General features: G+C 36.7%; 1 protein-coding gene across 6 annotated transcripts in view; it reads left to right on the top strand.

Moving 5' to 3' along the window:
• Matcap2 (microtubule associated tyrosine carboxypeptidase 2) overlaps positions 1-20,563 on the top strand; it is a 59,591-nt gene extending 39,028 nt beyond the window's left edge. For 4 of the 6 annotated variants that reach the window (XM_047562785.1, XM_047562788.1, XM_047562786.1 and 1 more), the window contains 3 exons: positions 695-1,000; positions 8,327-8,424; positions 13,597-16,373. In XM_047562785.1, coding sequence (XP_047418741.1) covers positions 695-1,000; positions 8,327-8,424; positions 13,597-13,755 — 563 coding nt within the window. In that variant the 3' untranslated portion in view covers positions 13,756-16,373. Of the gene's footprint in view, positions 1-694; positions 1,001-8,326; positions 8,425-13,596; positions 16,374-19,047 lie in introns of those variants that run through there. The other 2 variants (XM_047562784.1, XM_047562783.1) reach the window with 2 other exon arrangements.
• Positions 20,564-20,810: the final 247 nt, after the last annotated feature.

The raw sequence follows: 20,810 nt of genomic DNA, 5'->3' as shown, positions 1-20,810 counted from the left end.
TAAAGGTAATTTATATCTCTTTTCAAATTAGATTTTTTTAACTATAGTAAGCTTGAAGTCACTTCACTCCTCTGGATTTCAGTTCACTCACCGTAAATTGAGGGGGTTAAGTGTTTCCAAGATTTAAAAAAAAAAATCAGCCTATCCTTCTTTTTAATAATATAGTCATAAAGGTTATACCCCTTCTAATGAGACATGTGGACCTTGTAAAGACAGCAGCCTGCTTCAGACCTCAAAGGCTTAGGCTCAGGTCATTTTCTACTTTGTTTTAATCTGTAGGCACACATCAGTTTAGTTTTAGAACTGTTGATGGAATATTTTCTGTTAGTTTTCTATTACTATAACTTAGACAATCAACTTAGAATAGTTTTATTTTGGTTGACAGTTTTGGAGGATTCAGTTCAAGATCAGTTGGTCCCATTGCTTTTGTGACTGTGGTGAGGCAGCACCTGATGGTAGGAATGTGTGGTGGAGCAAAACTGCTCAACTCATGACCAGAAAGCCAAAGAGAAAGGAAGAATAAGGGACTGAAGCGACCACTGTCCTCTTTGAGGGCATGCCTCCGTTGGGCCTCTGAGCTGTGGACCAGACCTTTAGGGAACACACTAACTCCAAACTTTAGCATTTTCTGTGAAGAAGAATTTTAAAAAGAATCACATTTTTTTATCATTCATGTACCTTTTCTTTTCCATAGGCACACATTATTTTCGAGGTATTAATAACCTGCAGCAACCATGGAACAATTGGACTGGCCGTAAAAAACATGAACTAAAGCCAAACAATCCTACAGAGGAAGGACTGGCAAGTATTCACAGTGTCCTGTTCAGAAAAGACCCCTTTTTATGGAGGGCTGCCCTCCTCTACTATACTGTTTATCAAGCCAGCCAAATGTCTTTTTGTCAACTCTTCAAAGATATTGGCAAATTTGTCAAGGACCCTAATACAAGATGGGATTATTGTGTACGAGCCAAGAGAGGGTGGACTGATACTTCCCAACCAGGTGGGTGTCTCTTGACTGTGGGTTCTTGACTCAATGATTAGCTATCTGAGTGATTCTAGTCGTATCCTTTTCTTTTAATCTAAGAATTCACTAACCTATGAAAAAAATTAAACCTTTAATATTGAGGTCAGCACTGATTTTCCCAAAACACACTTTCTCAGCTTTACTTTGGCCTAGCTCATTTAAAAAAAATTTTAGATCAGCAATATGGAAAGAATAGTATAGATGAAATATATGCTTTATCTAGATTCACCAGTTATTAACTTTTTGCCATTTTTACTTTTTCTCCTTTTAAAAACTAGGTATTGACAGGAGAGGTACGCACACCTGTAATCCCAGCTACTTGAAAGGCTGAAGCAGTAGGATCTCAAGTTTGAGGCCAGCCTGAGCCACCTAGTGAGAGCCTGTCTCAACATAAAAATGAAATCCTATCTATGGCAGAGTACTTGCCTCGCATGCATGAGGTTCTTGATCCCCAGTGCTGGGAGAAAGAGAGAGAGAGAGAAAAAAAAAAAAAAAGCTTTCTTGAGATATAATTTACATGCTATACAATGAACATTTAAAATGAAATGTTCAGTGGATTTTGGAGTATTACAGAGTTGTGCAGCCATCACTACTAATTTCAGAATATTCTCATCACCCTCACCCCCCACAAAACACCCATGTCAATTTGCAGTCATTCTCCATTTTTTTTTTACTTCTCCAGCTCTAAGCAACCACTTTTAGTAGTTTTTACTTTTAGTTCTGTACATTTACCTAATTTGGACATTTCATATGAATGCACTAATATATTATGTGATCTTTTGCAGCAAGTTTCTTCCATTGGCATGTTGTTTTCAAGATTTGTTCATGTTGCAACATGTGTCACTATTTTAGTCATTTTTATTGCTGAATTAATTTTACATGACATGGATATATCACATTTTATTTATCCTTTTGTCAGTTGATAGACATTTGATCTCTTTCCACTTTTTGGCTGTTATGAATAGTGCTTCTGTGAACATTTCTGTACAAGTTTGTGTGTGGATGTGTTTTCATTTTTGTAGGGTATTTTATAGGGAATCGTTGAGTAATGTGCTAACTCTGCTTTAACCTTTTGAGGGATTGCCAGACAATTTTCCAAAGTAACTGCACCTTTTTACACCCCCATCAGTGTAATGAGTACTCCTCTTCCCCCTCCCTCCTCCTTTTGTTTCTGGGGATTGAACTCAGAGGCACTTTACCACTGAGCCACATCCCCAGCCCATTTCATGTTTTATTTTGAGACAGGTTCTCACTAAGTTGCTTAGGGCCTCACTAAATTGAACTTGGGATCCTCCTGTCTCAGCCTCCTGACCTGCTGAATTACAGGCATGCACCACCATGCCTAGCTTTTTCCATATCTTTGCCAACACTTGATATATTCATTTTGTAAGCTGGCATTATTATTTGAACTTCCTAGTGGGTATGAAGAGGTGTCTTATTGTAGTTTTGATTTGCATTTACCTGATGACTAATGACATTAAGCTTCTTTTAATTTGCTTATTGGCCATTTGTGTAGCTGTTTTTGAGTACTGTCTGCTTTGATCTTTTCCCCATTTTTAAATTGTGTTACTTGTTTTTTTATTATTAAATCACATATATAAACCTTAAAAAACATATATATGCATATATATATATCATATCTTATATATCATGTATATATATATTAAGGTTTATGATTTACAAATACTTTCTACCATTCTGTGTTTGTTTGTTCACTTTTTTTTTTGTGGGGGTTTGGTGGTGGTACCAAGGATTGAACCCAGGGTTGCTTAACCACTGAGCCTTATCCCCAATCCTTTTTTAAAAAAATTTATTTATTTAAAAAAATATTTTTTGGAGTATAACTTTTCATTTCTCTTATTGTATATGATGTAGAGTCACACCATTCGTGTAATCATACACGTACATAGGGTAATGATGCCTGTCTCATTCCACCATCTTTCCTTCCCACTGACCCCTCCCCTCCCTTTTCTTCCCTCTACACAAAATCCAGTGTTCCTCCCATTTTTCCTTACTTCCTGCCTCTCCCTGTTAGGTATTAGCATCCACTTATCAGAGAAAACATCCAACCTTTGGTTTTTTTTTTTGATTGGCTTATTTTACTTAGCATCATATTCCCTAACTCCATCCATTTACCTGCAAATGCCATAATTTTATTCTTCTTTATAGTTGTGTATATATACCATAGTTTCTTTATCCATTCATCTGTTGAAGGGAATCTAGGTTGGTTCCACAATCTAGCTATTGTGAATTGAACTGCTATAAACATTGATGTGGCCCAGCCCCTTTTTAATATATATTATTTAGAGACAGGATCTCACTGAATTGCTTAGGGTCTTGCTAAATTGCTGAGGCTGGCTTTGAACTTGCGATCTTCCTACCTCAGCCTCCCAAGTTGTTGGGATTACAGGTGTGCACCCCCATGCCTGGCTTCATTTTCTTTAGTGTTTTTTGACTTTTAAAACTACGTTTTCTTTTTTTTTAATTGATACATTATAATGATACATAATAGTGGGATTGGTTGTTGCATATTTATACATGCATATAGTTTGGTCACTTTCATTCCTTACTATCTCCCCTTTCCCTTTCCTCCTCCCTTTCCCTAGTCCCTTTCCTCTATTCTACTGGTTTTCGTTCTATTTTCATGAGATCCAAACCCCTTTATTTTCTTTATAACTTCCACATATGAGAGAAAACAAGACTTTTGACTGAGTCTGGCTTACTTCACTTGACATAATGCTTTCAAGTTCCATTTTGCAAATGACATAATTTTGTTCTTTTTATGGCTAAATAAAAATTCCATTGTGTATATGTACCACATTTTCTGTATCCATCTGTTGACAGACACCTAGGCTGGTTCTATAATTTGGTGATTGTGAATTATGCTGCTATAAACTGGGTTCACATATATCACTACAGTATGCTGAATTTGATTCTTTTGGATAAATACTGAAGAGTATCATAACTGTTTCATTCCTAGTTTGTTTGGTACTGGGGAATGAACTTGGGTTCATTTATCACAGAACTATATCCCTACCCCCTTTATATTTTTAATTTGTTTCTCTTGCCTCAGCTGTAGGAGTTGCTGGGATTATAGGTGTGCACCACTATACCCAGCCCATTCCTAGTCTTTTGAAGAACCTCCATACTGATTTCCATAGTGGTTGTACTAATTGACAATCCCACCAGCAGTGTATAAGTGTTCCTTTTTCCCCACATCCTCACTAGCATTTAGTGTTTGTATTCTTGATGCTTGCCATTTTTAACTTGAGTGAGATGAAATCTGTGTAATTTTTTTTTTTTTTTTTGTGGTGCTGTGGATCGAACTCAGGGACTTGTGCTTGCAGCGCAAGCACTCTACCGACTGAGCTATCTCCCCAGCCCAATCTGTGTAGTTTTGATTTGCATTTCCCTTATTATTAAAGATGTTGAGCACTTTTTTATATAGTTGTTGGTCATTTGTACTACTTTTGAGAAGTGTCTTTTTAGTTCATTTGCCCATTTGTTGATTGGGTTATTTGGTTTGGTGGCTAAGTTTCTTGAGTTTTTAATGTATTCTGGATATTAATCTTCTGTTGTAAGAGTAACCGGCAAAGATTTTCTCCCATTCTGTAGGCTCTCTCTTCATGTTCTTATTTCCTTTGCTTTGTGGAAGCCTTTTAATTTTATGCCATCCATTTATTAATCTTGGTATTATTTCCTGAGCTTTAGAAGTCCTATTGAGGAAGGCTTGCCTGTGCTTGTGTGTTGGAGTGTTGACCCTATGTTTTCTTCTAGCAGTTACAGTTTCTGGTCTAACCCCTAGTTCTTTGAAACATTTTGAGTTGACTTTTGTGTGGAGAGATAGGGATCTCAGTTTAAACTTCTTTCTTCTGCCCATGGATATCCAGTTTTCCCAGCACCACCTGTTTAAAAGACTGTCCTTTCTCTAATGTATGTTTTTGGTGCCTTTGACAAAAATGAATGTATCTTTGTGGGTTTGTCTCTGTGTTTTCTACTTCATTGGTCTATGTGTCTGTTTTTAATGCCAGTACTATATTGTTTTTGTTACTATAGCTCTGTAATATACTTTTAATTCAGGTATTGTGATTCCTCCTGCATTGCTTTTTTTTTCCCCCCTGGAATTGCTTTGGCTATTCTGGGTCTTTTATTCTTCCCTGTGTATATTAGGACTGTTTTTTCTAGTTCTGGGATGAATATAATTGGTATTTTGATGGGAATTGCTTTGGATCTATAGCTCGCTTTTGGTACTAGGGTCATTTTAATAATATTAATTCTGTCTATTCACGAACATAGGAGGCCTTTCCATCTTCTTCCTTTCTTCAACACTCTGTAATTGTCATTGTAGAGGTCTTTCACCTCCTTGGTTAGATTTATTCTTGGATTTTCCTTTTGAGACTGTCGTAAATGGAATTGTTTTCCTGATTTCTTAGTGAATTCATTATTGGTGTAGAGGAAAACTATTGACTTTTGTATTCTGTAAAAGTAACTTATAGACTTAATATTTCATTCCTAAAAATGTGTGTCTTTTAAGAATAAGGACATTTTTCTACTTGACATATCATTATCATACTTAAGAAAGTGAACATTAATTCAGCAACATAATTGAATACATGCATCGTATGTAAATATCCCCAACTGTTCCAAAATGTCCTTTTTTCTTAAAAAAATGTAGATCCAGTAAGGGTTTACACATTACTTTTGAGGTGGCTCTTTCTTTTTAGCCTCTTAATATGGAGCACTCTTCTCCAGATTTTTTTGCTTTTCATGATTCATGTAGACTTTTATGATACTTTAATGACTTTTGTTTGAAGTCTAGGTCACTATTCTTTGAGAATACTGGATATGTTTGATTGTTTGTTCATGGTTAGACTTGGGGTAAACATTTTTGGCAAGAATTCTAAGTGATTTTGGTTACACAAGAGCCAGCTAATGACAGATTGTCTCACCACTTAGCATCTCTAAAAATGCTAAGGTTGATCTTCATTGAAGGTGATGATTTATGAGCTCTTCCTTTGTAAAGGAACATGGTTTTATTCCTTACAAGTGATCTGTGAGGTAGCAGACTCCTGTTCCATAACAGAGTTTCATCTAATGGTTTTCCTTTCATCAGTGATTCTTGTCTTAATCATTGTTTCATTGAGGATGTCTAGCACTATTATTTTTATTATTTATCTAAATAAAATAGAGGCAGAGTTCAATCACTGTGCCTGTTGTTTATAAACAAGTCTAGTTTTAAGTATGGATGATACTTTATTTTTTATTTATTTTTGATTCATTGTACACAAATGAGGTACAACTTTTCATTTCTCTGGTTGTACACAGGATGATACTTTTAATAGAAACTAAAAATTTTTGTCTTAAGGCAGCCTTAAGATTTCAGATTGCCTACAAAAATTTTTTTGTTTGTGTTTTTGTTTTTAATAAGATACACTAAGAAAAGTTTATGGCAACACAAAACATCTTTGAAAAAAAAGGTTGTGATTAGGAAATGTTCATGGATTTAATAGTTTTAACTTTCAGATTAGTTCAGTATATCAACAAATTTTTATCTAAAAGTGTTTTTAGACTGTTTGGAACTTGGAAATACTCAGGTCATTGATGGTAATGTCACCAGCCTAGTCCACCTTAACATTTTATACCAGTGATGAAGTTGTATGAAAGTCTGAGAACTAGGACCAGGTAAGACAAGAAGCAGGAGAGAAGAGAACATCTGTCCCAATCTTCACATGTGCACAGCCATCTCCAAGCTGGGTTCCAGAAAAACAGTGCATCTGTCATTTCCCATCTCTTTTTTAGATCTCTGCCTGTATTTTAGTGGTCTGTACCCATATGCACAGGGCTTTCCTGTTATCCTCGATACCTCGTGGGGCACATCACTTGTAGACTAGTCCTTTTTTTCTTTTCTTCATACATATTTAAAGCTTTTTATTTTGGAAAATTTCAGTGTATATTAAACAAGTACCATTAAGGTGCTGAATCCTCAATACATTACCTGATCATAGTCATAATTGACATGTCCTAACTTATTCATCTATCCTTCCATGTTCTTGTTTTCAAATAGTATTATAAATTCAATCCCAGCATCATGTCCATGAATAGTTCACTATGTATCTCTAACTATTAGGACAGTGTTTTTCATAATCCCCATGCTATTAGCATACCTAGCAAATAATAATTCCTTAATATATGATTCTATGGTAGAATTTTTGTCCATTTAGTAAATGTAGACCAAAGTTTTTTTTTGCTGTACATATGTTATATCAGGATGAGAAAAAAGTTTTCTTTGAAATAAATCATCTTTTTCTAACTAGGCTCAGATCTCATGAGCTGTTCCCAACTTTCATATTTTCTTTGTCCCCCTTTTTTGTTTTTGTCTTTTGGCAGTACTAAGGATTGAACCCAGGCCCGTGCACATGCTGTATAAGTGCTCTATTACTGAGCTGTATCCCCAAATCTCTTTTATTTTGAGACAGGGTCTGGTTAAGTTGCCCAAGTTGGTCTCATACTTTCAAGTCTCCTGCCTCAGCCTCCAAAGTAGCATTTGTAGTCTATTTTTTTTTCTATTTTTAATGCTGTACATTCTTCAAAACCTAATTCTAATTCTTGATTTCACACAAAGGCACAGTATTTTGTGTATTTCACCTGGGGTGTTTTTAAACCATAGTCTTTTTTTCTTTTCCTTCCTTTCTTCTTTCCTTTCTTTCTTTCCAGTGGGGGAAACAAATATTATTTAATGTAAAAAAAAAAAAAAAAAAAAAAAAGGAAACAGAGCTTTCTAAAATCCCATGTCTCCACATAGCCCTTTTGAAATATAACTGCTTTAAAACCTAACCCTATCCCTCCTCATCCAAATGCCTTCATTGCACCTTGGGAGTTGTGGTATGATTAATTGACAGGGATGGGATAATCATTTATTAAGAGTCATGTATTTTAAATTGTCAACCCTTAAAATGACAGGAAAATGTTATTTCAATTAGGGAGAAAAGGGTCTGGGGGAGGGACTTCATAGAGGGAAGCTACCAGTCTGCTTATTGTCCTGGTGCTTTTCAAGACCTCACATTTTATGTTATGAAGATAATTAAATAAATATAAACATTGGAAAATTAGAATTTTATTTTTAAAGTGCTATTTTCAAACATGCCAGGCAAGTGCTCTGACACTGATATTATAACCCCAAATACAGACACAAATTAGAATTTTTAAAATACAGGACTGTTTCCACAGTAAAGGGAACAAGAAGCTAATTTCTTAGTAGTGTTTTTGAACATTAGAATGTAAACATTATTCTGGTTCCTTCAGGGTGTTTCAGTAAAGACCAGGTATACTTAGATGGAATTCTTCAAATCCTCCGATACAGAGACTCCATAGACTTTCATCTACTTACTGCCCTGGGGAAGGTAAGTAAAAACCACATATCACCAAACATACCAGGTCAGCATTTCTTCTAGTTTGATCTTATGATTTGATGAGACTCAACTTCAAACTGTTTTTACTTTATTGTTGGAGTAAATTTTCTTTATGTGTGATAACTGAAGGGAAGTAAGAAATAAAGGAATAGAAAATTGGGGAATATGTTTTATTTTTATATCAGTCTTTTTCTAAAAAGAATTTTCTTATAAGCATCCTTTTCTAAAAGTATTTTAAAATAAGCTACAGCTATAACACTTTCCGTTTAATAACTCTTAAGAACAAGGATATTCTGTGGCACAACCATACAGTTTTTCAAAGAAATTCATCATCGATTTAGTATAGCATTTGTAAAATATAGTGCACATCAAATTTCCTTAATTGTCTCTAATATATCCTTTGTAGCCCCCCCCCTTTTTTTTTTTGGTGTTCCAGGATTGGATCATGAATTATACATTGCTTTTGGATATAATCCTTCATCTTTTTAAATGTAGAACAGTCCACCCACTCCATTCTTTTTCTTTTTCACAACATTTTGAAGAATTCAAGACAGCATTCTTTCTTGAGAATTTCTACAATCTGATTTATCAAATTGTTTCTTCCTAATGAGATAACAGGTAAACCTTTTTGCCAAGGATACTGCATAAGTGAGCCAGTGTATTTTTCATTGCATCACATAGAAGCACATATCATTTTGCACCTTTACTGGTGCAGTGTGAGTGACCACCAGGTCTTTGCTTTGTAAAGATACCTTTCTCCCATGGTATAAATAAGTCACCTTTAGGGCAATATCTATGAACAGGCTGTTCTCTAACAACCTTTTAAGAAATGGTGATAATATCCATAGGTGATCTTTGCCCAGTTATTATACTGATAACAAAATAGAGATCTACTTTTATTATAATTCTTCTTTTATTCCTCCCTTTTTTAGTACTAGTGGACTTAAATTTTTATTCGACTTTTATGACTGCTCTTTTTTTAATGTCTCTGTGTTTTCTGGCAAAGTAAAATATTCTGGGTTTATTTTATACATTTCATACCCAAATCTGAGATTAGCCATTTCAAGGAAACATTGATTACTTTTAGTAGGTAATGGTATTTAGAAAACAATATCTGAGCACTGGTTATGGTCTTGCTAATGGGTTGCTGTTATTTCTAGACATTTTCAATGAGCAAATCATGTGTATGTTTTAAATCATAAGGGCATTCCAATTCAAATCAGACCCCACAGAATTTTTTCACATTTCCCCTCCATTCCATGTTTGTATCTCCCTTTTCTTAAATTGAGAATTTGATTCCCCAGTGTAAGTATGGGCATCTCAGATATTGCACATTTGGTTCTAGACTATCGCAACAAAGTGAGTATCACAGTAAAGTGAGTCATACAAACTTTTTTGGTTTCACAATGAATATAAAAGTTATGTTTGTTCTATACTGTAGTCATTACACTTATAGTAGTTTTATGCCTAAAAAATGTGTATACCTTATTTTAAAATATTCTATTGCTAAAAAAAATGCTATTATTGCTATTATCTGAGCCTGCTGTGAGTCATATCTTTTTGCTGATGGAGGGTCTTGCCTTGATGTTTATGACTGATGATTGATCAGGGTGATGGTTGTTGAAAGTTAGGATAGCTGTGGGAATTTATTAAATTAAAGATAGCAGTGAGGTTTGCCACATTTATTGACTCTTTTTCAATGCCATTTGATAGCGTTTTACCTATAGTAGAACTTCTTTCAAAATTGGTCTCCCTTCTCAAACCCCGTTTTTGTTTTTGTTTTTGAAAAAGCTTATATTCTGAATACTTTGTTGTCACTTTAATGCTGTTTACCACATCATCACTAGGTTTCTTCATTTCATCTGAAGAAACCACTTGCTTTGTTCATCCATAATAAGCAACTGTCCGTTAATGTTTTATCATGAGGTTGCAGCAATCCAGTCACATCCTAGGCTCCACTTCTGATTCTAGCTCTCTTGCTTTTTCCACCACATCTGCACTGGGGGCTTGAGCTCTCAGTCATCTAGGAGGGTTGGAATCACCTTCTTCCAAACTCTTGTTAGTATTACTATTTTACCTCCCATGAATCACATGTGTTCTTAATGACATGTAGAATGGTGAATCCTTTCCAGAAGATTTCCAGTTTACTTTACCCAGATCCATCAGAGGAATCCTATGTATGGCAGCTAGAGCCTTACAAAATGTACTTCTTAAATAATGAGACTTGTAGATTGACTTAACTCCTTGATCATGGGGTGTAGAATGGATGCTGTCTTAGCAGGCATGAAACAGCATTAAACTTGTATATCTCCACCAGAGCTCTTGTGTGACTAGGTCATTGTCAATAAGTAATAATACTTGGGAAAGGGCTGGTGTCATAGCTCAGTGGTAGAGCACTTGCCTAGCATGTGTGAGACACTGGGTTCGATTCTCAGTACCACATATAAATAAATTACTTAATGATCCATTGACAACTAAAAAATTTTAAAAATAATATTTGAAAGGAATCTTTTATGAGCAGTAGGTTGCAACAGTGGGCTTCAAATATTTAGTAAACCATTTTGTAAACATAGGTACTATCATTTAGGCTTGGTTGTTCCATTTATTGTACACAGGTAGAATAGATTCAGCATAATTCTTAAGGGTCCTAGTATTTTTGGAATGGTAAATGAACATTGACTTTACTTAAAGTCACCAACTGCATTAGCTCTGAACAAGAGATTTAGCCTATCCTTTGAAACCAGGCGTTGACTTCTCTCTAGCGATGAAAGTGCTAGGTGGCATTATCCAACATGAGGTTGTTTTGTCTATGTTGAAAAACCTGTTGTTTAACATTAATTACTACCTTCACCAGTTATCCTAGAGAGATCTTCTGAATAACTTGGTTTATCTTGAATCCTTTTTTTAAATTAATTTTTATCTTGAATTCTTAAGTGTCTGGTGATGACTTCTTTCCATGACCTCATGAACCAACTTCTGCTAGCTTCAAACTTTGCTTCTGCAACTTCCTAACCTCTTTCAGTCCTGAAGGAAATGAAGAGAGTTAGAACCTTGCTCTGGATTAGGCTTTGGCTTAAGGGAATGTTGTGGCATCTCCTATCTAGACCACTAAAATGTTTTCCATATCAGCAATTAGGTTGTATTGCTTTCCTGTCATCCATGTGTTCACTGGAATAGAATTTTTAATTTCCTTCAATAACTTTTCCTTTGCATTCACAACTTGGCTAGCTGTTTGGCGTAAGAGGTCTAGCTTTAGGACTGTCTTGGCTTTTTAAAATTTTTATTTTATTTTATTCTAATTAGTTGTACCTGACAGTAGAATGCATTTATACATTTTGACAGATCATATATAAATAGAGTGTGATCTCTCATTTCTCTGGTTATATATATTTGACATGCCTTTTACACTGTGCTTAATCATGTCTAGCTTTTGGTTTAAAGTAGTATGCCTTTAGACTCATCTTTCTCTTAGAGGCCACTTTCACTTTTCACTCAGAGGCCATTATAGTGTTATTAATTGGCCTAATTTGAATATTACTTGTCTCAGGGAATAGGGAGGCTTGAGGACAGGGAGAGAGATTGGGGAGTGATGGTCTGGTTGGAGGAGTAGTCTGAACACAGGTGTTTACTGATTAAGTTCACCATCTTATGTGAGCACAGTTGGTACAAAAACAGAATAATAACATCAAAGATCATTGATCACAGATCACCATAGTAGATAGAATAATAGTGAACATGTTTGAAATGCTATGAGACATTACCAAAATGTGACACATGGACACAAAGTGAGTGCATGCTGTTAGAGAAATGTTGCCAATAAATTTGCTCAGTGCAGGATTGCTATAAACTTTGTGAAAAACACATTTATCTATGAAGTGCAGTAAAACAAGGTATGCCTATAAATTTATTCATTCTCTCCTATTGTAAATTTAGAATAGTTTAAGAATTACCATACCAATATCAGCAAACCTACTTTCATTATACTTAGGAATATAAATACTAAATAATTTTAATAATATTTTTAATAATAATTAAAACCTTAAAAACTAACAAAGTACAGATAGAATATGAACATGATTTCTTTTTTAAGAAGTCTTTCTACTGAACCTGGAAAAACATTGCTCATACTCAAGAGAGTATTTTGCTAGGGATAGTGGCATATGCCTATTCATTGAGTTGTGAGGCTGAGGTAGGAGGATTACAAATTCAAGAATAGCCTCAGTAACTTAGCAAGATCCTGTCTCAAAATAAATATTTAAAAGGCTGGGGGTGTAGCTCAGTGGGTTCACCCCCAGTATTGTAAAACACCATAGTATTTTAAATTAACCATGTTTTCAAATATAAAGATAAAAAGATAATTTATAGAACTTAAAAGTTTCATCACTAACCCTGACATAAATATCCATAAAAATATTTGCTTTTTATATAGAAGAATGAGAGATGCAACTTTTTTGAGGGGGCGGGGTACTGGGAATTGAACTCAAGGCACTTGACCACTGAGCCACATCCCCAGCCCTATTTTGTATTTTAGAGAAAGGGTCTCACTGAATTGCTTAGTGCCTCACTTTTGCTGAAGCTGACTTTGAACTCACGATCCTTCTGTCCCAGCCTCCTGAGCCACTAGGATTACAGGCATGGGCCCCCGCACTGTACTAGAGAGATAGAATTTTTTTTAAAAAATATAAATTCAAAATAAAAGCAAGAGAATATAACACAAATCACAATGTTTCCCAAATTAAATATAAAGAAATAGGAATCTAATATATAATTGTGTTGATTCTCTTAATTTAATAACTATTCTGTTATTATCTTGATTCTTTTATTTAAATTTAGGAGATTTGTTTGGATTTAAAGTCTCTCAAAAAAAACCTCTCTCTCATACACATACAAGGTTTCGTTGTCTAATTTTTGGACAAACTATTTAGGGTCAAGATGAAATGTTAAATATTGACTGACAGTCCTCTTTTAATATGGTTGTGATATGAGGGGACAGACACATATATATTTAACATAGTAAAGAAAAGTAAGCCACTGATTTTTGGTATTTTGAAGCTATTAAAATAATATAACAAATGATCATATATTTCCATTTAAGACCTCGGGAAGAAATTCATCTTCAAAATGTAACTTACAGTTGTGTTTTAAAATTGCCCCTTTTTTCAGGTTTCTTATGAAGATGTGGATCGTTTAAAAGGATTGGCAGTTACTGAAAACATGAGGGTCCCTCACTTCATGCAGGACCATGACCGGTATAAGGAACACTTAGAGAAGATCATGGAAGTGAATGAACTGACTGACAGAGAACTGAAAGACCTCATATAGTAATTAGCATTCTTGCAAACATAGTTCAGCTATACCTCCATGTATATTACCAATTAGGTGCAGTTAGCACCAACAGATTTATAAAAGAAGTATGAGTGTTTACTTGAGTTTTCTGAAGAATGGTCTTCAGAATTTGGCTGAATTTTTAGGTTAAGTATGAACCTTAAAGTATTTCCCTGAAATGCTTCTATAGGTTGCAGAGGGAAGTTAACTCCGGTTTTCATCTGAATCTCAACAAAGTCAAATGAAAATACTACAGCTCAGTGTTTTGGGAGACTGTTGGTTGAATCAAGTAATAAACTTCACCTGAGCAGAGGCTAGCGCCAACTGGAGATAGGTGAATTCTAGGCAGTGTCATGCTAACTCCAAGGTCATATTACTCTCCTTTGAAAATTAGTTTTGTGACACTGTAGAAAGCTAGCCATATCTGAGATTTCTTATTTCTCCTATATGTTAAGTAATGTTAATGGAGGGAAGAAAACAACTTGAAAAGTTTTCTTTAAGTTCTTTATTTTATTTATTTCATGCATTATTATTTCATTTTCTCAGCTTATAAGAACTAAATTGAGTCTTTTTTGGTGGTGGTGATTGGAGTGGGACCAAGGACCTCACACATGCTCAACACACATAAGCTTTGCCACGGAGCTACACCTCCATGTTTCCCCACACTAAGAATTGCCTCTTTTTATCTAGCTATGTCTTATAACTGGACTCTTCATTTGCTGAAACATTGTGCCCCTTTAAATTTTTAGCAAAGTTTTAAGGTCTTTCCCACTGCATAATTTTATATAAATAATCAATAAAAGTTCTAGAGATGTTTGTCTATACAAGTCAAAATAGTTGGAGAAGGGGAAAGCCACTCACCTTTTTTGGAATATGTAACAAGGAAGAGACAGATTGAGCTATTTGTAAACTTGACCATGCTGTGAAAAATGAAATTTCTAGGCATTCCCATCTGGTGAAACAGACTTGTGATGTTGGCTCAATATAAAAATCTTATCAGAATCAATATCAAATGTCAAATTAATATCAATCAATATTAAAATCTTTTATTTCATCAACCAGTGACATAATTTGAATTTAAAAATGTGAGTTCTGTTTTGCTATATTTGTCCTGCTATTGGCTTATATACCTAGCTTTGTAATTGATCAGTTTTAGTATATATTTGCATATATATATACTTGAAATCAAATGGTTCTTTATCAACTTATTGTAATGAACAGAAATATTGCTGCCATAAATCAAGATTGCTACTGTGATTTCTACCAAAAGCTATCTGAGAGATTATTTTTACCTCAGTGAAGGCTAAAATATGGTGCTAATAGTAGTAGATATATACTACAAAGCCTGGTCCACCTTCATGCTGGAAAATGATCTTAGGAAATGTTTTGCAGGCTAGGTTTTGTGATTTTTCTTTTCCACATATCTACAAGGGCTTGTCTGAAAGAAGAATGTCATGCAAACAGGATATACTCTAGCTGGTTCCTGGGGCTTCTTGCAAAGCCATGCATTTCACCTTTGGCAGTAGAGGGCCAGGCCCTTTAGAGCATTGAAAACCCACCCCCGCCTCCAGCCTCATGCTGTGCTGGCTGCCATGTATTCTGCACATCCGCTTACCAGACTGGCAGTACTGGCAGCAAAGTGGGCCAACTCCCACTTTCCAGACACTGGAAATTTACTCTTAACACCTCAAGCGTGTGTCTCCTTGTTAACAGTCATGTACTTTCAGCTTTGTGTAGTGTTTTCTGACTTCATCAGAAAATGTATTGAAGGTGTTTGTGAAAACATTATAAGTATAGACAGAAATGGCAATATTTATGTCCTACGATTTAAGGCCAAATGCTTGTAAATTCAACATTGCAGGCACTGCTAATCTTATGGTTTAAATATAAAGGAAACCATAGCAGCCTTAATTTCCCATTGGCAGATAATGTGTAGTGGTTCTAGTCCCTGGATTTTAAAGAGGGTGGTAGTCTCTCTTTGATTTAGAAAGGAACTGCTATCTTGCCTTACTGCTTTGAAATAAAAGATGAAAACATGAACATTCTATAGACAAAAAATGACCTTAAATCACAGTTATTAAAAAAGTTTTAAGTTGGCAGTAAACCAAAAGTAGTTTCAGATTAGCAGAGATCCTTGAAGAACAAGATTAAATAAATGCTTATTAATTCACTTTCTTGAAGTAGAGGTAAAGTCATTTCTGTTCCCTAAAATAAAAATTTTACTCAACAGAAAATTATAGCAACAGTACTTGGTTGAAGATTGTATTTTAATTGTTACAGTTATTTCTATAGGCTATTGATAATTAAGATTTCATCAGTTTTGTCTACTATAATTCTAGCATATAGTTGACTCAAATACAAATTTTGATAAACTGTTACATTTTAACACCAATTAGATTCAAAGTAAAATTAATGTTTGCAAACAAATCCATAGTTCTCATTTCTTTATATTTTCAATTTTATAAAAGTGCTTAAAATTTGTATTGTTTGTTTTGTATATCTTTGGGCATTTTGTGTCTATAATTAAAAGAGATAGCACTGAAGTCCTCAAATGAAGTATATGGATATGTATGCATGTAAACTGTTCCTTGAAAGCCTAATTATATTTTTTATTGTGGCAATTCTTGTTTTTTTATTGTGTGATAATTATTGAAAAGACATCAGTAAATCTTGTTTTCTAGAAGGTGTCCTTCCTTACAGAGAAAGTTTATGTTTGCTACAGCCCACCTTTCCCCTAATTAGTTCAGCTTATACATGGGTTGTGTAGAGAAGAAAAAAGAGAGAGAGGGACAGTTTTTTCAAGTTACTACCTATTCATTTAGTAAAGTTTTATGCAGAACCTGTTGAGGAGTAGGATCTGTGCTGAGTTCCGGAGATCTTCTAATGAGGAAGACAAGACAGCCCAGTGAGGAAAAGGACAGAAGCAAATTACAGCATAACCAGGCCTTTAAAAGACAAGAAGTGCTACCAAAAGAATGTATGCTGTAAGCAGTAGCCCTACTCCTGAGTTTGAAGCAGAAAGAAAGATACTTGAAAAGTGGTGATTCCTCCCAGAATTTTTGCAAGGCTTGTATTTGAAGCTTGATTAACTTTAGCCTAGATAAGTGGAGTAGACCATGAAAGCACCTGCTGTGTCATCAAAAGCCTGATGAGGCCAGGGTGTAGCTCAGTGGCAGAGTGTTACCTAGCATGTGCAAGGCCCTGGGTTCCATCCCCAGTACTGCAACAAACAAACAGGCACACACAAAAAAACATGGCTGCCCAGAGGAGGCCGCACTGTGGAGGAGAGTGCAGGTGCCCTCACCCCTCAACTAGTCTTTGCATTCAAAAAGCCTTGTCAGCTATAGGCTTTAAAGGAATTAATGCCTCGGCACTGATGCCAGGATGTTGAGATACCAGTGCTTTTTAGCTATCTGTGGAAGTGCCTTAAGAATAGGTAGAATTTTAGTGGACAATAGTTTCAAGAGATTGTGGGGCTCCGGAGAATTTTTTCCTCCAACTTGGGGATGAGGTAAACCTTAAAAATTTCTGCCATCATATGTATACCAAAACTCACATATGTAAGTTGAAACATCTCAAATTTGGGTGAATCAGGTATGTGGCTCTCTTGCCATTTTAAAATAACCTCTATCAGGGATGGGGATGTAGCTTAGTGGTAAAGCGCTTGCCTAGCATGTGCAAGGCCCTGGATTTGATCCCCAGCATCATAAAAAAGCAGCATCTCTATCATATTTAGAGTACTTTCCTAATTCATTATTGTTTTATCTCCAAGAAAATTAAATAGCTTGGTTCCTATAAGTCTGAAAGACTGTGAATCTTTGAGCACCAGCAGTTCTTGAGTGCATTTCTGAGTGCCACTCCACAGCTCTCCACTAGAGGGACCACTAGCTCATTTCTTTCTTTTTCTTCTCCTTCTGGGATTTAATCTGCCTGGAGGCCCCCTCTACATGTTTAAATCTTGCTAGTTGACCCTTGCAGCTAAATCTCAACCTATACTATGACTTCAAGCAAGAATAACTGTTAATGGAAGATTCATATGTCACTTTAAAAAACTCAGAAGGAGTCTGAAGTCTCCCATAGGCCTATTCCAAAATCTGGTTTCTCCTCTGTCCATCTAAAATGCACACTGACGAGTTTGTCATAAAGTTCCTTAAGATGTTGTGGGCCAAAAAGCAGTAGTCATACTCTATAATTACTGTTTAGTCTTAAGAAATACCTTCAATAACACTTTGAAGTATGTATGTTGAAATTCAGATTCTATTTATCTTACCACCACAATTACCTTAGACATATCTTAGTAAAACCAGTTCTTCCCTTTCAGACAAATGACAGACAGGGGAAGTCACCAGATCCTCTGACTAAAGATAGATATCTGCTCAACAACTAAGAATGTCTCACAAACTAAGGTCCCTGTTCCTGGATCACAGTCAAGGCCAGAGAATTCACAATTTCGAATCTGAAACCCCGCCTCACTTAGATAAACAACAGCTTGTTGACTTTTGCCAGACCAAATATAGTAACAGTGCAGCCCACAGATCCTTTAAACCTCTGGGATGTTTTCAAATAAAATACTGGAAACTGCATACACCTGAGGTATTCTAGGGGTTAGACACATCGTTGGATCATACTATAGACAGTGAAAATGAAGGCCATGGCCTCTGCCGCCTCTCAGATCCATCTAGAAACTACTGGTGGCCAAGTGCAGGGCTGAGGCTGGCTCCTCACAGTTCTGGTCCTCTTATGCATTCACTGTACCTTATTGGCAGTGCGCATCTTCCACCCAAGAGCCTCACAGCCTTAGGACACTGACTTCTCCTTGCCAACTGACCCATGAGACCCCCTCCAGGAGATAGGCGTGGAAAGGTCTGGCAACTAAATTCTCTGGTGACTTGGCTTTGGATAAGTAAATGATGAATGTGTTCAGAAAGAGAAGAAAAAGCCCAAAATATTCCTAGGGTTGCCGTTGCTTACCATTTCAATAAACAATAAGACTTTATTCAACACCAGTCTTGCCTGGCAATTATAGTAATGAAAAAAAACCACGCCATCAGCTTTATTAGGACAGTGAAGTCAAAAACCTAAGATTTATAATAAAATAGTTGCAGTAATAACGAATCTTTACTGTTATCTGTCAGCTTCAGTCCTCCTCCTTTTTGGTTGCCTTGTTGAGCTGATTTTTTGGGGGGCAGGTGGTACTGGGGGTTGAGCCAGGGGTGCTCTACCACTGAGGTACATCACCAGCCCTTTTTATTTTATTTTCCTAACACTAGCTCTTTTCTTTTTAAACAGAGTCTAAAGTGCCTAGGCTGGCCTTATACTTGCAATCCTCCTGCATTCGCCTCCTGAGGAGCCGTGATTAGAGGCCTGCACCACCACCACGCTCGCTTGCCTTGCTGATTTCTGACAGGATTTGGTAACTATTATCCTCACTGCTGAAAGAATCCCCTACACAGCTATTGAAAGAAAGCTACTCTCAATTCTAAGTAAATCACCATGTTTCTTCTTGACACTTTAGTTCCCTGGTTTCTATTCTCTAGTATTAATTATAGTAGGTTCAGCCAAATTTTTAGGCACCCTGTTTAAACCAGCAACCCCTTCCCTCCATCAGTACTTCTCAAAGTGTGAACCTCAGGGTAATATCACTGAGTGACAGCCACCATGGGGCCACAGGCCAGGCCTGGTGTTCATCCGATCATTAGGCTCTGGGGTAGGACTTAAGAACATGCCAGAAAGCTCCTCAGGCGATATTGCTATGTACCAAGCGGAACCTCTGCCCCAAGATCAGTGACCTGGAAAATGCCATTCATAAATTGCCCACCTTCTCCCAGAAAGTCTGCATATAGGTCCTCGTTCTTGGATTCCCAGTTCCCTGTCCTTGGCTAGCGTCAGTGAGTTGAGGGGATTTATAGCCCTCAAAATTCAAAAGATCCCTCAATGCATAGGACGGGGTTGGTGCCTCTTTGCCAAGAGGTAAAGGCATTTTTGAAATTTCTATTTTAAAATTTCACCTCAGAGTATCTCAGAACTCGAAGCAAAGAACGAGTGCACCATATACAGCAGCAGGCCTGAGGCTGGCAGCCTCCCACCCTTCCCTGGCTACAGACTTGGGCTCTTTCCAGAGTCGCTGGTTCTAGTGCGATTGCACAACCCTGCCATCTGTGCTCCTTATCACAGTGACTCTTGAATCCTTAATGTTCCCCACCCAACAATGATCATTTAATTAAATAATTCAACAAAGAAAAGTTAGCAGAGTGCTTAGGCCACTGTGCCTTCTATCACTGATGATCGATTGAAACTTGACCTGCTAAGCAAACACCATTAGCGCCCCCAGAACCAAAAGCACCAAGTAAAGCACGCCCTATGTGGTTTGACCCCCAAACCCGAAAACCAGAAACAGGTGGAAAATCCCTTTGGGGCCTTTTCTCTCTCTGTCTCTCTATCCCTTCTTCCTCTTGCCCAGATTACCTGGAAAGCAGAAGTCAGTCACCTCCATGAGAAAGCAGAACTCTCTGGGGATAGGGAAATGCCCTTTTTGCCTGCCACACTCTGCAGCAGACCTTTGAACTTCCCTGCTCTGGCAGAACTCAATTTCCACGTTTGCAAGTACAGCCTGGCCACCCAGGTATATAGATCAGAGAAAAAGAAATTGGCCCCTGGGGATGGAGTACGAACTTGGAGATGCCCCTGGGAAGCAAGAGCCAGAACCCCGAGGTGCCTCAGACTGCACCTGCTTGTCCTTGCTGACCTAGGCTGTACCTGTACCCCAGCCATGCCTGGCTCCCTGCCATCTGTTCTCTGCAGTCTGTGTTTATGGGGTTACAACCAAACTCCCAGATCAACCTCGGCTACCCACTCCATCTCCAGGAAGCAAGAAGCCACAGGATATTCTCCTTGGCCTGTGCGGGTTGCCTTTACTCTGCCCACCTTTGTCAAGGCTACTTATATTTCAAAGCCCTTTTTATCTGACTGACCATTCTGATCAATGGCACTCACTCCTTATCACAGTAAAACTTGAGTAAAACTTGAGTCCTTAATGTGCCCCCCCACACACA

This window comes from Sciurus carolinensis, chromosome 8 (assembly GCF_902686445.1).
Source record: "Sciurus carolinensis chromosome 8, mSciCar1.2, whole genome shotgun sequence".
NCBI classification, from domain to species: Eukaryota; Metazoa; Chordata; class Mammalia; order Rodentia; family Sciuridae; genus Sciurus; species Sciurus carolinensis.
The sequence above is the reverse complement of the archived record's forward strand: the minus strand, read 5'-3'. Positions and strand labels throughout refer to the sequence as shown.